The sequence below is a fragment of the Schistocerca serialis genome, chromosome 4, assembly GCF_023864345.2.
Source record: "Schistocerca serialis cubense isolate TAMUIC-IGC-003099 chromosome 4, iqSchSeri2.2, whole genome shotgun sequence".
In the NCBI taxonomy this organism is placed as follows: domain Eukaryota; kingdom Metazoa; phylum Arthropoda; class Insecta; order Orthoptera; family Acrididae; genus Schistocerca; species Schistocerca serialis.
This window is the reverse complement of record NC_064641.1, coordinates 285,017,967-285,035,803: the sequence shown is the minus strand read 5'-3', so window position 1 is coordinate 285,035,803 and position 17,837 is coordinate 285,017,967. Positions and strand designations below refer to the sequence as shown.

The 17,837-nt window shown below is 40.6% G+C and overlaps 1 protein-coding gene across 1 annotated transcript in view; it reads left to right on the top strand.

The window, feature by feature from the left end:
• The window catches only part of LOC126473766 (uncharacterized), a 397,370-nt gene that overhangs the window by 190,955 nt on the left and 188,578 nt on the right, over positions 1-17,837 (top strand). Inside the window, exon 6 of the mRNA XM_050101025.1 lies at positions 10,692-10,842. Within this exon, the coding sequence (XP_049956982.1) occupies positions 10,692-10,842 (151 nt within the window). The remainder of the gene's footprint in view (positions 1-10,691; positions 10,843-17,837) is intronic.

The following is a 17,837-nucleotide window of genomic DNA, read 5'->3' as shown; positions in this document are numbered from 1 at the left end:
GGGAGTAAGACAGGGTTGTAGCCTCTCCCCGATGTTGTTCAATCTGTATATTGAGCAAGCAGTAAAGGAAACAAAAGAAAAATTCAGAGTACGTATTAAAATCCATGGAGAAGAAATAAAAACTTTGAGGTTCGCCGATGACACTGTAATTCTGTCAGAGACAGCAAAGGACTTGGAAGAGCAGTTGAATGGAATGGACAGTGTCTTGAAAGGAGGATATAAGATGAAAATCAACAAAAGCAAAACGAGGATAATGGAATGTAGTCGAATTAAGTCGGGTGATGCTGAGGGAATTAGATTAGGAAATGAGACACTTCAAGTAGTAAAGGAGTTTTGCTATTTGGGGAGCAAAATAACTGATCATGGTCGAAGTAGAGAGGATATAAAATGTAGACTGGCAATGGCAAGGAAAGCGTTTCTGAAGAAGAGAAATTTGTTAACATCGAGTATAGATTGCTAGGAAGTCATTTCTGAAAGTATTTGTATGGAGTGTAGCCATGTATGGAAGTGAAACATGGACGATAAATAGTTTGGACAAGAAGAGAATAGATGCTTTCGAAATGTGGTGCTACAGAAGGATGCTGAAGATTAGATGGGTAGATCACGTAACTAATGAGGAAGTATTGAATAGGATTGGGGAGAAGAGAAGTTTGTGGCACAACTTGACCAGAAGAAGGGATCGGTTGGTAGGACATGATCTGAGGCATCAAGGGATCACCAATTTAGTATTGGAGGGCAGCGTGGAGGGTAAAAATCTTAGAGGGAGACCAAGAGATGAATACACTAAGCAGATTCAAAAGGATGTAGGTTGCAGTAGGTACTGGGAGATGAAGAAGCTTGCACAGGATAGAGTAACATGGAGAGCTGCATCAAACCAGTTTCAGGACTGAAGACCACAACAACAACAACAATATATTCGATCATATACATGCACTGAGTGTTTGTTCATTACATTATTTTCGGGTGTTTGAGCGTTGTGAGCATGCTTGAATAGCGTAACATATGCATTATTTTTTGGTAATTTATGAGTTGTTTGCGTGACTGCTGCGTTATTTTACGAGCAGGAGTGTAGGCTGTGCAATGCATTATTTCGACAATTTAGGAGTTGTTTGCGTTTCTGCACATAAGTGTACTGCATTATTTCACTGATTTACGAGTAGTTTGCAGGACTATTTTCTGCGACTTCAAGCCTGAGGGGGTGAGTGTTTTGAAGCAGTGTAATAAATAATTTACGTGAAATCCGTCTCTAAATAAATTATGTGCGTTATTTCGACAGTTTATAATTAGTGGATGCATCTGCTCATCAGTGCACTTAATTATATCGGTAATTTACGAGTAGTTTGCGTGTCTGTAGTGCTGTATATTATGACCCCAAGCACATCTCGGCTTGTGTTTTGTATCAGTGTAATAAATATACTATGTCAAATCCGTCCCTAAGTAAATTTGTCTAAAATAAATAAAGTACACTCCTCCTTCTATCCAGCAGCCTGGCATAGGCTGAGTCATTTTCCTGCCATTTTCTGCCCAGATCGCCATCTTGGACTACATCACAGAAGGGGCATCAGTGTGGTACTGTGTTCTAGGTCAGTTGGACTCCAGACCTTGTGGTGGAGACACTGGATAGCAGTGCTGCCTCAGATTGTTTAAATAAAGACTGCCTGCAAAATAAAGACTTACGTCCATCCTATCCAGCACAGGCTGAGTCCTTTTCCCACCAATTTTTAGAAAGAGGTGGCGGTCGGATGACAGGTTAGTGGAGGTAGCCCAAGCGACCATTTTCTTGCCATTTTCTTCGGTTAGTGAAGGTAGCCACGGTGTGTTGCATTGTCCTGCTGGAATTTGAACTTTCTGCCATTTTCTAGGGGAGGGGAGGGGTGAGGGGATGGTTTAGGTTAGTGGGGGTAGCCCAATTGACCTATCTTCCCACCAAAATTTGAACTTCCCACTATGATATCATTGCAACTTTGCCACATCTATCGCCGCCACCTTGGATCCGCCATCGTGAATAAATTTGGCAACAATGGAGAGTGGGTTGACGCTCTCTTCGCTCCACTACTAATACCTGGTTAGAACCATTTATAGCAATATGAGGTGAAACAATCACATAGACTCAGTCGTAGGGAAAGCAGGTGATGCACTTCGGTTCATTGGCAGGATACAGTGGCGTCGGTGACATTTGAACAGAGAGAACCAATACAATGGACAGTATTTTCTAATAGAATTTATGAAGTTAATTACACATCACACTGTTTACACTCCTTTAATGTTAAACTCTAAATTAATGTACACAAACTATCAAATAGCTTCGAGGCAGAGCTGAAATAACATGCAGCGAAAAATACAGGGTGATCCATATAAACTTTCAGAAACGTAATGAATTATAATTAGTTCTTGCCTCATTGATTTTCTTTTACTTGAATGATAATTTAGTTCTTCTTTCCGTCCTGCTGAATTCTTCGATTATATGCCGATAGAACTCTTTCTCACTTTCAGCTAATTTTAGTTTCAACAACTAATTTTTTTGTAGACAGTACTGATAGTTTTGAGGGTGTTTGTAGTACTTGGGAGTTCTTGCAGAGGGTATGAATTCTGTGAAGGATAGGGAAAGAACTTTCAGCACTTGCTCTGGTGACAATTATTTTTAACACAAGGACACATAGCTTATAAGGTTCAGTCAATGCAAAGAAGACAGACCAGTACTTCTCTGGTAGGGAAGAAGGTGGTGCAGCTCCAAAGATAGGCATTCCTCTGTCGAATATATCACAGTGAGTTCGCTTTTGAGACGACCCAAATCAAAATATTGGTCATAGCCATCTTTTAACGAATGAAAAGCATCCTCAGAGAAATTTCTCTATTTTGCTCTGCAGCATACAATAACTGAGGAAACTCGAATTTTTCAAGGTCTTCAAATCGAACCTCCAGCTTCTGATTAATGACGTCGCAAATTTCATAGTATAAACGTCAATAGTAGGTTCTGGGGTCAGATGCTTGATAGCGACGTTTTTTCTTGCTCCCTTCGCTACTCAACCGAACTGTATCAAACCCATCTCTTTTTCTTGCCAAAGTGCACAATCGTGGACAATTTGTCCACGATTTTAGTTTGCAGCATGTCAAAACGAGTATCAGACATCACAAGTACTTCACTAAATATCTGAGATAAGAAACGAAACTCAGTTTCCCGAGAAAGATTACCAAATCCGCGAGCTTCGTCTTATGTATCATTGTCCCGTTCCTTAGGATTGCCAAGAATGCTGTCAAACAGTTTTAAAATATCGGAAATGTGTTCTTTTACCGTATCCACTTGCCTTCCATTGCAGTTCCAGTGTGTGGGGCACACTTTTGGAAATCTTAATCCTGTTCAGCGCAGCAGTTCCGTCTGTGGAACTAGAGAAAAAGGTTGCAAAATTACTTAGTTGTAAAAAATATTTCGCGATCCTTTAAAGAGGATACGGACTGAGAAAGCACTTGGTTCAACGTATGAACAAGACAGTGTATGAAAATTATATCATGATATTTGTCTTTTACTCTCTTTGAAGGTCATTCAATCCTCCAGCTAATACAGCGGCAGCTTCACAATAGCATCGTACTACTGGTTTTGAACCATATTCATAATTTTCCAATGTAACGCGAACATGATTTTCCAGAGCAACTGCGCTACGGTTGACACTTACATCAACGAAACCAAGAAATCTTTCTTGAATTTCACCACTAACAGATATGTATCTCTACGAGTTGAGAGTGCCGCGGAACATCGCTGGTTTGACCCACAATGATTGCGATGAAATGTGCAATACTTCTCTCTTTCTTATTGGGTCTACAACTTTGCTTCCATCGTTTTTTCTCGAATTCGAGGCTTTGTTGTGAAAAACTTAGAAAAAAATTACGATTCAAGGTATCGGCCAGCTCTGACCACTGCTTTCTCCCATCTTTCGGGTAGCATCCAAATCCCGCGGTGGAAGAACTGGGCCTCTTTTGAGGAGATCCGTCAATTTGCACTTGATCATATGAGCGGAAGTGCTGGTCAGCCAGGCCTTGTACCCCTGATCGAAGAAAGGTAGTGGCAGAGGAAGCCTTGTCTGGAGAATACGGCGGTTGGGGTAGGACGTCCCATTTAAACATTTCCTAGTACTACATGTTTTGATGGGTTTTGCGATACGGTGTCGACTTTCGTGACCCTTTAGCTTTCAGTGCTCGGCTCAAACGTATCAGTTGCTTCCGATAACGATCTCCTGTGATTGTTTCAGCCAGTTTCAGTAACTTCAAAAACTTTCTCTCTGCGTCTTCGACGCCAAAGTCACCGTTCTTGAAACGTTGAAACCATTCTCTGCACGTTCTTCCACTAATAGGTGCCTCGCCATAGGTCTTACGTAACATTTTATGAGCCCCGGCCGCAGATTTTTTCATGTTAAATCAGAAAATTAATACTTCCCGCAAAAGACGAGAATTAGACTCGTAACTGAAATATTCAGTCGATAGTAACTTTATGATGCAATTACAAATCGACTAATATTTTGGTGAACTTATGTTTACAAATGCCTAAGCTTACTATATGACGTGTACTACTTACCAACTGCAACGCAACTTGCCGCTACTGCCATCTATTGCCAAACAGCGGAAGTGAAGTTGTGGACCTAATAATTTTCTTCAATACAACCGTAGTGGCAGAATCTATCAGGTCATTCTGTATGTGACTGGATAGTCGAGAGAACATTTTTACTATCTCTAGGTGGCGGCCCAACTTTTCATCGTATTTGCTTAGGACCAAAACTAATTCAACACAGTTTCCAAGATTTGCGAAATGCTCATCTTCTGCGTGACTCCGAAATGGAATTTCCTGCTTAGCGAGGAAGACATCAACATCATTCAAGTTTTGGATTACATTTCTTTCTTTGTTTTACAATCTCATAGCGTTTAAGGATGTCTAATTTCGGCTGTTGATCCAACTGGAAATCCATTGTTGATGTACCAAAAGGAGTGGAAAAAATTTCAACTCTTATATTACCATCGATGGTGATGCTTATGTGCGACTTTGTTCACTCGTGACGATATGCAGCTTTTAGTTGTTCATGTCATCAAATCTTGACGAAGGCCATACACTGTTTTCATTATTAAAAAAAGCGTGCTTGGCCAAAATTATAATTTCGATGACGTTTAACATCCAAATAACTATCTGATTGTAGTATTCGGAACTGAAGTTTCGAAAACATCTTTTTGTTGTCATTTTTGTTTTTGGCAATGTGGAAGTCGATTTTCTACACACCAGTATTTCCTTCTTCTGCTCCAAAAGCACGGGTACGAAGATTCTCAAGCCGCACTACCCTCCGCTCGAGAGAGCAGCCCTTGTCTTCCCTTTTCTCGGTGGCAGTCACTTTCAGATGCTCTAGAAAACTCGTTCCGTAATCCGAATAGAGCCGAGCTCGCCCAAGATGCTGCGAAACAACACAGCAGTACTAATAGTACGACAACGAAGATCTCGTGCTGGTGTATCGGACTACAACCGAAATTGCTGCTTGTACTATAAAGCGATTTTGGTAACATGTTACCGTTGTTTATTTATATTGTTAAGAAGAGCTTCGAACGCACTACGACCATTGTACCGTTAAAGTACTCGACTGCCCAACAAATAATATCACTTACAAAGCAGTTCTACAAAACAAGTTTAAATTTACACCTAAGTAATTAAATGATAATCTTATTTCTGAACAAAATTTAAGGGAATGATTCATCCCCATGATTCCATGGAATTACGTCCAATGTTGGGACAGTAAGAAAATGCAGTTCATCTAAGAAGGAGATTGCAGATAAAACACACGTGCGTCCTATACGATAATTGTACTCGTGTTAGACCCGTGCCAACAGGGACGCTAGATGTGTAGAGAGGGGCAACACGAACTGTCACATGTTTGCTTTGACCCTTAGGAGAGCGTGACCGAAGCTGTTGAAGAACTGAACTGGTGGACGCCTGAAGACAGCAAAAACAATTAGAAGCCTATTTACATCCGATTCTGGGTGAGGAATCTAAGAATATACTACAGCCCCCCCCCCCCCCTCCCACACACACACGAATAGCTTTCAAAGGGATCGCAAAGACAAGATTAGACTAATCAGAACACAGAGGCGTTTAGAAATAGTTTTCGCTGTGTTCCATACGCGAACTGAATCGGGAGAATCCGTGATAACAGATACATTGGGAAGCACTCTCTCACATCCACTTCACACTAGTTTGCCTAGATGTATTGGGTCAGTGCATAAGATCGCAGCGCTTTTCCATGAGAAAATAAACACAACAGATACACATAACAGAGACTTTAGTCATCAATAATATATTCTGTTCCACTATTTACCACAATGTGACAACACTGGGGTAACTTTTCGATTCCGCGACAGCAAAAATCACTTAGTTTTGAGGCGAAGATCTCGCCGAGGCATGTTCGGAGCGCATTTTCATCGGGAAAGGAAATTCCTTGAAAACTGTTAGATGGACATCGGAAAAGGTGGTAATCTGAAGGCGCAAGATCAAGTGAATAAGGTGGGCGCGGAATGATTTCCCAACCCAACTCCTGTATAGTGCTTTTTGCCGGTCTAGCAGAACGCGGGCGGGCGATGTTGTGCACCACTTCATGCGTCTCCCTGGTCGTTGTTCTTGAATTGCGTCTGCAAGACGTCTCACTTGCTGACAACAAATGTCAGCAGTCGTGGCTACACCTTGGGGAACCAATTCGTAGTATACCACACCGTCGCTGTTCCACCAGATGCGTAACGCTATCTTCTGTGGATATGCACAGGTATTTGTACGGGGAGCTGCTGCTTTCTTTGGCTCAATCATTCCTTTCTTTTTATGTTAGCGTAAAGACACCATTTCTCGTCACCAATAACGATACACGATAGCAGTGGTCGATACTGTTCACGAGTCAGATGATGATGAGCAAGTAGAGATGCATTTATTGCCACGCGCAGATTTTTATGAACTTTGGCTTAGAGCAAGCGGTTCCCACACACCCGATTTTTGGACCTTCCCCAATGCATGTAAATGTCGCACAATGGTGGAAAATTAGCATTAATTCACAATGAACCATGTGAGTGTACTCGAGAAATGGCAAATGTGATTAAACGAACCATTGTGCGACATTTACATGGATTGGGGAAGGTCTCTTTCTCCCTGATTCGAGAATTTAGAATTTCGGTCTCCTGATCCTAATAAAGAGGCATCATTCCCGGCCCTATATGAAATAGAGTGCTTCCCGAAGAAACAGGAAGAAAATCTACACAAAAAATGCGACTAGCTGTAGTTAGTACAATTTGTCAGCTTTCTTGGCAGAGAAAGGAAATACCTTGATCCATAATCAGCAGCTGTTGAAAGGATAATGTGTACGCGTCATTATGTGCTCCCAACAACTATTACATTGGGGTAATGGTTAAATGGAAAACGTATTAAGGTTCTAAGTGACTTTTTCACTGAAAGTGATGCAAGTTGAACTGTCTCTGCTGAAAGAATACATTCTAAGGATGAACAAACCATTAGAGACAGTTGTAAATCGCCCCATCCCGAATCAAATAAAAAATTATTTTCCTTACAGGAAAAGACAGTTATTTGTGGGTTCCTCCCACATTTCTGAAAACTGAAGGAAACTAACTTCGCTATTCAATACTTGCTTGCTTTTCTGCATGCCACGGGCAACACTTTCTCACTAGTCACCAAGCCCAAAAGAACTGTATTCCCCGCTGGTATCGGATCACTCACAAGTAACAGACTTTTCGAGGGCCTTAGTCTCTTAAACATCTTAGACTCAAATAAAACCGTGAATACTCCACCATACGTCGAGTCAGATTTATTCAGGATTCAGTGTCATTAATTTACAGGTCTTATTAAAACACAACTATGTAATGTTAGTAACTGCATCCGTTGTAACACTTATATACGAGTAATGGTGAAGTAATTTGCAGACGCCATCATTTCTGGTAGGATTTAGCTGATGTATTATTACTATTTCGAACAAAGACGTGCCTGTGCGAAATAGCCTTATCGGTGACCTCGTGTCGCACCTAAAAGCGACAGAGCGGTTTAGAACGGTGTCGTGTAGTTAATTTCACGTTTCAAGGGTCACTTACAAGAGTTATTATAATGGAGGGAATCGAGCCAGTTTACAGTTTGGTAACTTAATTTTAATTGAAATATAGCAGGATGTTGACCGTTTACAAGAGACTTGCGGAAAACAGATGTCCGACAACCAAAAAATTTGTACAATAATTTTATTACACTATCTGTTTCGGTGTCTCACTGGCGCCAGCTTCAGGCCCCTATACACGAAACGAGATAAACCATCCAGTCGTTTTTGCTTACTAAAGAAACCACTGTATCAAACTAGTTTCCGTAGATACCTTCACAATAGACATGGACACTTCATACCTCTAACAACACTGAATAAGTGATCAAAGATATTGGCAGAAACATTATTCGCACCTTTTGGAAATTAGAGCACTTTCTGATTGAGAATAATGAAGATCACTTTCTTTTAGAATTGTAGTTATGGACATTATTACTCCCTACGCACGCTAATTGATTACTAACAATAAATTTCATGATTGTAAATACACACTAAGACAAAAAAAGGCGCACCGCGAAGGAATTATCCGAATGGGACGAAATTGCTAGATGTGATGTACATATACAGGCAAAGAAATGGTTACAATTTCAGAAAAAATTGGTTTATTCAAGAGAAAGAGCTTCACAAATTGAGCAAGTCAATCACGCATTGGTCCACCTCCGGCCATTACGCAAGCAGTTATTTGACTTGGCAATGATTGACAGAGTTGCTGGACGTTATCCTAACGGATATTGTTCCAAATTCTATCCAACTGTCGCTTTAGATCGTCAAAATATCGAGGATCCTGCCCATAACGTTCCAAACGTTCTCAACTGGGGACAGGTATGGCGATGTTGCTGGCCAAGGTAGGATTTAGCATGCACCAATACAGGCAGTAGAAACTCTTGCAGTGTGCGGGCGGCCGTTATCTCAGGATGGCTTGCTGTGAAGGGCAACAAAACAGGGCGTGGAATATCGTCGATGTACCTCTGTGTAAAGGTGCCGCAGATGACAACCAAAGAGGTCCTACTATTAAATGAAGTGGCACTTCGATCGATGTGATCCCACAGATTCTCGATTGGGTTTAAATCCGGGGAGTTTGGTTGGCAGGGTAGTAAGGTAAACTCATCCTGCTGCTCTTCGAACCACGCACGTACACTGTGAGCTGTGAGACACGTTCCGTTGTCCTGTTGATGCCATCGCGCCCAGAAAAAACAAACTGCATGCAGGGGTGCATATGGTACCCAAGAATGGATGCATACTTGTATTGATCCAGTGTCACCTCCAGAGTGACGAGATTACCCACTGAATGACACGAAAAGATTCCCCAGACTATAACGCTCCCTCCTCCGACCTGGATTCTTTCGACGATTGTACGAAGATCGTACATGTCAATGGCTGTCTATCCGATGGATCATAAAACGTGATACAACTAAAAGGTCACCTGTCGCTACTTAAGGACATCCAGTTGCAGTACTGGCGTGCTTTTAGCCCTCGTTTCCGATGAACAGCAATCAACATGGGCACATGAACCGGGTGCATGCTGTGGAGGCCCATACGCAGCAGCGTTCGCTGAACAGTTGTTGTGGAGAAACTGTTGGTAGCCACTTGGTAGTTGGGCAGTCAGTTGTTCACAGTTATACGTCTGTTCGCCTGTACACATCTCATATCATCTGTGGCCCATGATGCAACACAGTTGCCTCGGCGCTGGTTTTGGATAGCGCCAAGCACGGTATACTTTGACCATGGCGGAACATTAACAGCTCACAAACATAGTCAAAAAAAAAAAAAGGCTCTGAGCACTAAGGGACTTAACTTCAGAGGTCATCAGTCCCCTAGAACTTAGAACTACTGAAACCTAACTAACCTAAGGACATCACACACATCCATGCCCGAGACAGGATTCGAACCTGCGCCCGTGGCGGTCATGCGGTTCCAGACTGTAGCGCCTAGAACCGCTCGGCCACTCCGGCCGGCAAACCTAGTCATTTTGAAAACGCTTCCAGTCTCGACCCCTAGCCAATGATCATATCCTTTTGGATGTCGGATAAATCGCTCCATTATTTCTGCCTTACGACAACGATTGGACTGTTTTCCGCGTCCCCCCCCCCCCCCCCCATCCGACACCATTTATATACCCTCCACTGCTAATACTGCCATCTGCCGTCCATAAGAGCTTATTGCACATTAATGTGACGGGATGGTATAGCTTGCACTATGAGCTTTCCCATCTCCATCACATTCGCCAGATCTCTCGCCAACCAAATACTATTTTTTTTAGTGCGTAAACAATTTATTGTCAAGACAAGGCTACCTAATAGAAGCAGGAATTAGATACACAAGTGTCTCGAGTGTACACTACTGTTCTCATAATTTGCTGGTGCTTAATGAGAGGACAAATATTACATTAAAAATATTTGGTTTGGTTAGTAAATGTTCCTTCCCACCACGTATTGAACCTTCACCATTAGATACACATTTATGTGAGATATGGTGTAAACTTATTTCATTTAAATCGCAGAAACTTATCTGTTGATTACAGCTTAGGTTTCTTGTTGAGACATCACACGTCAGACTGATAACGACATCGTATTTACTTGTTCACAGGTACTTGAACTGATGAAGGAAGTAGCGGAAGATGACGACGACTCGAGTGATATTTCTGGGTATCATTCAGACTCCGATTCAGCCATCATGATGTCTGGGAATTCGCCATACGTCAGCAAGCGTGCTCGCTACAATTTCCTTACACGTTCAGGTGAGTAATTTTATCGTTTCTAGTAACGACGAAAAGCCTCTCACCACTGCTTCCAGTCACTTGAAAAGACTATCGTCTCATCTCTCTGTTTTTCCTTTTCATCTTTAGGCTTCCGTGGGAATTCGTTCGTTCGACAATTTGTTTATAAAAACTAAATAGCAAATAATTGGTAGTTTTCAGATTTGAACTGGCGGACCGTAGCACACTAACCAATTATAAAAACTAAATAGCAAATAATTGGTAGTTGTCAGATTTGAACTGGCGAACCGTAGCACGCTAACCACTAACAATAAGCCTCACTGCTAGCACCACACCTCCCGGCATCATAAGGCAAAAACATGGCTATGTCTAGAATGGCATTCTTCCTATTAGGAACGAGGCAGCTTCTCGTAGCTGATCACTTCAGGAAGGGTTCATACACTCCGGTCAAAAGTTTTCGGTCATCCGTGATGAAAATTTTACAATTTATTTCAATATACAGGCACATCGTACAAACGAAATAGACCCACAAAATAAATATTTCCTCTCTCGTCATTAAGTACAATTCAAAATGATTTACATTTTAGCTTCTTCAAAGCATCCACCCATTGCCCTCTGAACAGCCGCACAAACTCTTGGCTTTCTGGAGATAAGATTTTGCAGTGTTTTTGCAAATACTGCAGTCCAATACGTCTGTAAATATTACCATAACTCTTCAACGTTAGATGACCTCACATTTCTAAAATCTCCCTGTCAACTTCGTTCCATAAGAGTTCAACACGATTTAGTCAGGTGACTGACTTGATCAGAACGTATTTTTCAGCTCTCCACCTCTCTCTTTTCTACTGACATACCCTCTGCACAATTTAGAAGCATGTTTGGGGTCATTACTCTACTGCAAAACAAACCCACGAGTAGTACGTTTTTTGCCGGATGGAACTGCATTGTTGATCAGTATCCTGTGATATCCTTCCTTCTTTAATTTTCCATTAATTCTCACTAGGTTACCGACTTCTATCACCCGCAAAATATCCCCACATCATGGCCGACCCTCCACCATGCTTCGCCATTGGCGTCATACAGTGACTTTTCAAACGTTGTCCACGAAGTCGACGAACAAACGTTCGACGATGGTTTCCAAATATTTCAGCCTTAGATTTTTCCGTGAATAATATACTGGACCATTGTTGCACGTTGCAGTTTTTATGTTGTGGTGCCCACTGCTATCTATTCAACATCTTTTGTTTCTGTTGTAAAGGTTTCTTTGGCTGCTGTGCACTCTTATAAACCTTATTCGCGAAGACGACGTTGCATTGGTGGGACAAAGATTGAAACTGTTCACATACTATGTACTTCCTCGCGAATTGGAGGGGCAGTACGAGTCCTCTGGCATTTACTCAGTACACACACTCGTATGACCTGATCTTCTCTGTATTACGTTACTTCGGGTACGAAACTCTTGTTTATCACCAGTTTGCTAGAGCCACTACAAGGTATACACCATTGTAGATTGGCCTATGCCAACTTTTGTTGCTACTGTCCTACAAGAACATCCTTCCTGCTGCAGAACTGCAATTACAGTACGTTGTTAAGTCTCCTGCTTACACCCCATTAGGAGGTGATATGATACGTACTTGATCAGGTATACAAACACACTACTAGATGCACATGATTTACTGTGAAATAATGCGAACTAATTGCTACACAGATAGTTGAAGGAATAAGGCTTATTTGAATGGAGTCGTCTTAGGTAAAAGCACATCAGTGTTGTTGTGACTCGTCGGCGACCCTCTGAGAACAGTCAGTCAAATACACAACAGAGGCGCTTATTTTTTACATGTTTATACTTGTTTTATTATTAGAGCCGGCAATATGACAGAATATTCAAAACAGAATGTCTGTTTTAACCATAAATACCTAGTTGTGACAGATGATTGAAAACTTTTGACCAGTAGTGTATACGTGGTTCGGTGAGACCTGTGGAACGTGGTACCGTTGCTGATGATAAGGTGTGTATTGAGAGTTCAGCTAGCAGTCGTGAAGTGCTTCATCAACAGATTCACTTGCATGGACGACAGATACATAAGGTCTACCCCTCCAAAGCTGCAGGGTTCAGCTAGAAGGTCCCTCTGTACTGGCGGTCGGGATGAAGCGATGTAAGCGCATGTGGTGACGGAAAATGCTCCATCAGTGGCGCTTGGTACTGATGGAGGCGGACACAGGAGGTGTAACAGTATCCATCATAGGGGATAGTGCTATAGGGATTGGAAGAAGAGTTGAGAGCATCTATCTCTGGATGGATTGGTGTGGCAGTGAGCTGTACCTGCCAAGGTATGTAACCAATAAGACTTTTTGATTGTGCCTTGGAGCTTATTATTGGTACTGTTATCCCAGCCAGATTCTGGGCCACAGATGTCTGGTTACGCGCTAAGAATATGTGCTTAGTTGGTAAAAATCACTGCAGGCCACTTAGTAGGGGTAGGCAGACTATCACTGTGCCCTTGGAACAATTTCGTTGGGCTCTTTCCAGTGATAGGACTGGTGCAGAGGCGATTACATTTGTGCCACATAGCATCTGAATGTTTCTACAAACCGTTGGAGGACGCGCAGAAAGACTCCAGAAAGAGAGAGTTATAGCCATTAATGTCATACAGTAGAAGCAAGTGAAGAAGTTACAGCCTATTGTTGGAACAATGACTCTGGGTAGTTCTTTAACGGTGAAAACGCGTGTGAAAGCACAAGTGTCGCTTCCACTAAGACTGAAGAAATATGGAAATTGCGACAGCGCATTAAAATAGACCATCAACATCCATGTGAACGAAGTTTCGGTGATTCCTGGTGCAGTGCCCACGACATACAGTCTATCGAACGCTGGCTGAAAGGAGGCCCAAATCAGCAAACAGTCGGCTAAAACTTCAGTGTCATGGTTTATTACATGAAAACAAACGGCATCACGCTAGTTTGTTACCACATAGATGCTAAATTTACACTGCTATTTACTTTAAGGAGTTACATGTTGGCTTTTTATATTATGTTACTTTCCACGTTTATAAACCTCAGAACTGTTCTTGTTCAATGTGTATTCAAGAAGCAAAAATCTAAGGGAAAGTTCCCTATTTTCGTTTCGTTTAGTTTCCTAGTTATGTATTTTTTATATTCAGTCCATTCTCATCTAAGTCTCTGGACAGATACATTGAACATGCTGTATTGCCTTCCCAAGGCAAGTGCTCTTTCATTTTTCTTGGAAAAAAATGGGGTTCAGGTCCTTTCCTCCTTGGATCACTTGGCTCTAGGTGTAGGTTCCTTCTTTCGTAGGTAAACCTGCCCTCGCACTCCTACCAAATTGTTTCATGGGCCCTTCTTTGGATTCATCTGACCTCAGGTGTACATTCACTTTTTCATAGGTAAACCTTCCCTCTCATCCTCCTACCTTTCTACAAATCTGGATACACTCCACCTTTGCGCTTACAATCAAATGTCTAGTCTCTGACGAAACGGCTTTTACCATTTCTAACATTGAAGATTTCTCCTCAGCATAGTGATCTCACCCAATATCTATATAAAATATTAGTTTCTTACTTACTTCTTTTCTCTTCTTACTCCTATTTCTCAACCTGTTATTATTTATGAGTTATATAATTGCCTCTGAATAACTTAGCTTTTCTGGGTACATCTTTCTTACCTTTTACCTGCTTCTATCCTATCTCTCCACCTTCAGATGAAGTCGCTGATATAAGATACAACCATTCAACTTACTGAAGAAAACTGCATATCTTAATGAGGAAAAAAACTTTAATCTGTGTCGCTATGTCATTTTTGTCATGATCTCCCGGCTTTATCTGTGAAAACAGGGTGTCATTACCACTATATGGTCTGGATAAGAAAGGGGTTAAGCGATATTAACATATGCTTATGGAAAGAGGGAGGACATATTTGGTACTCCTAATGGAAAAGAAAGAAAATAAAGTATTAGAATAAGTGCTTTAGGATCAAGAAGAAAGAGACGATAGACCCCAATGACAGATTCCCTTCCCACCCTCCACCCAAGGTTCCCTTCTGCTAAGGTTCTTGACTGTGTCGCCGGAGGGGGAACGGTCGGCATTCCCTACAGAACGGACTGTCACAGCTTCACCATCGCAGACCCCGGAAATTGATCCTAATTCACCCCTGTGCATAGCCAGTAGAGATCTGGTAGTCATACGTTATTCATCATTTAATTGCTCTCATTTGTCCTAATGTCTTTGTCAATCACCTTTGTGGATCTTAACAACGGTGTGGGTACTGGGTCATTCTATACTTACCCAACATGTGACGGTTATTACTGTACTTATAAAACATACATAGAACCCAAACTAAATACAAAATTTCACATAGAAAATATATAAAACTATTTCTAACGTTTTTTATAAAGACTGAACGAATAAATACATAATTTTATTGTACCGTAGTATTTCCTTTAATTATTACAGTAAAAGTGTACCTTGCTGCAACGACTTATGAAGATATGCTATACTTATGTAATAGAATGTACGTATATCTGTACATTTTTTACAGCTACACATCACGTTGGCAAAATCTCTCTAAGATAGTCGGAGAAAGCTGAAAGACAACAGAATAGTTAAAGAGGAAGAAATTGTCTCACAGAAAATTGAAATTGAAAAAAAATGAAGCAATTAACTCGGAACCTGGCGAACGTCACGCCGCCTACTCTGAATAGATTATACCGAGGACCTAAAAAATTTTATTGCGACAGTGTTATAAAGTCATTTTTCGTGTCCCGTTTCGGGATCGATCAGAAATACTGCTTTTGGATGTGGTATCCCTATTATCTTGAAAGGTCCAGCATATTTTGCGAAAAACTTACTGGCCTGTTTCTTTATATTTGCACTCTGACAATACTCTTCTATTAGTACTAAATAATTTATAGTAAATGATGGTATTTGTGCTCTTTCATTGCATTTGTGTACTCTTAATGTTTCTTGCCTGTTCAAATTGTCATTTACTATCTCAGTAACTTCCTGAAAATGTATATTTCTTAATTACGGCCATTTAAATAGCTTTAGCAGAGATTCTCCGATAAAATTCCTATTTAACGCTACGACAGGGGACAGTCCTGTTAACATATGAGGTAGTTCGTCCAGTATTACTTGGAACTCCGGAATCATCCGAACCCAAGCTGTATGTTTTTCAGAGCAATATGTTCTACATAATGTCCAATTCCCCTCATAATTCCCTCGCATAGATTCTATTGTGGCTCGTATTTTGATGCTGATACATGTTTAACTTCTTCCCAAGCTAAAAATTCTGTAAAAATATTACTCAGCACTGTGATCCATCGTTAGTCAATCGTCTTTTCGGTTCTCCTGTACCTATAAAATATTATTTCGAGCAGTTTATTACACTGATCATAGTTGCCTCTTTATAAGATATAATTTTACATATCTTGAACAACATTGCACCAAGACAAAAGTATGTTACTCCTCCTATTTCTAATGGTAGTTGTCCAAAAAAATCTGCAGCCGTAAGAGCATATAGAGCCTTCGGAATTATAGGACGTATCTTATATGATACATGGTTGCTATCGTTTTTAACTTTGTGCCATATCTCGCATGTTCTGCTTATTTTTATTATTTTTCGGGTTAAGTTCTTAAAACAATAAAACTTACTTACATGTTTCATACATATGCACATATCCTTTATTGCATTAATTCATTGTGGAATACATATCTTCCACTGTGCAATCTTATTATGTAACTTACAAAATAATACTTCTTCCCTTATCGTCCAAATATGTTATCTTCTACCAACACCGGTGTTCCTTCATATTTTTGTATCTTTTCCTTAAAATAATATTGTCAAGAAGTTAATACTGAATATTATTCGTGGTCCTCTAGTTCTCGTTATGTCACTCATATCTAAAGGTAGTCATGATAATCCATCTGGTACCATATTTTCTGAACTCTTAATGTATTTAATTTTTATTTGGTAGCCCTGTAAGAATAATCCCCAACTCATTACTCTGTTGTGCAATAACCGACTATCCATAAGGAGAGATAACGCATGATGATCCGAATATATTACCATCTTGGACCCTCAAATGAGCATATCAAACGTTTTTTACTCCATACAATAGCTAATAATTCCTTTTCTGTAGCTGTATAATTTGGTTCATGTTTATCAAAGTTTCTACTAGCGAATCCTTCTGTTCTCTGATCTCTCAACTCGGGATTCCAGTCACCCTGGAACAGTTCACACTAGATACCATATTCAGATGCATCGGTTGCTAATTTGAAGGCTTCATGCATTACTGGATGTCGCAAAACTGCTGCATTCATCAAGGCCTGCTTAATGTTACAGAATGCTTTGGATGCTCCTTCATCCCATAGCCATTTTGTTCTTTGTTTCAGCAATAACAATAATCTGGGACCGTTCATGGGTTGGTCTTGTATGTGGCGACGATAGAATCTAGCTAATCCCACAAATGAGAGTAATTGTTTTTATTTCGTTAACTGTGACACCCTTTTACCGAAACTTTTGTAGCATTTTAGTTAATAAGACACTGTGTCCTTCCCACGTCCTGGATACTGTTAATATATCGTCTACGTAAATAATTAATTCTTGTAGCAATCTGTTACTAGTGCCTCATCCAGTGTTCGCATGAACACTGATACTGAAATATTTAACCCAAAGGGTGACATTTGAAATTGATAAGAATTTGCATTGAAATGGTACACAGTATATTTTCGTGAATTTTTGTGTAATTTAAGCTGTCAGTACCCGGCAATCATATCAAAAATACCTTCCTTGTACTAATTTCGTTAACAGATCCTCAATAGATAGAGGCCTGTCTCTTTGTGTCTCTGTATGTTTGTTTAGTCTGTGCATCCAACACTAATCACACTCCTGTCACTGGTTCCTTTATTACAAGTAAGGAGTTGTTTTATACGCTTACACGTCTTTCTGTCACCTTATTTTCTACCATTTTCTGTATTTCCTCGTATACTGGATCATAAACT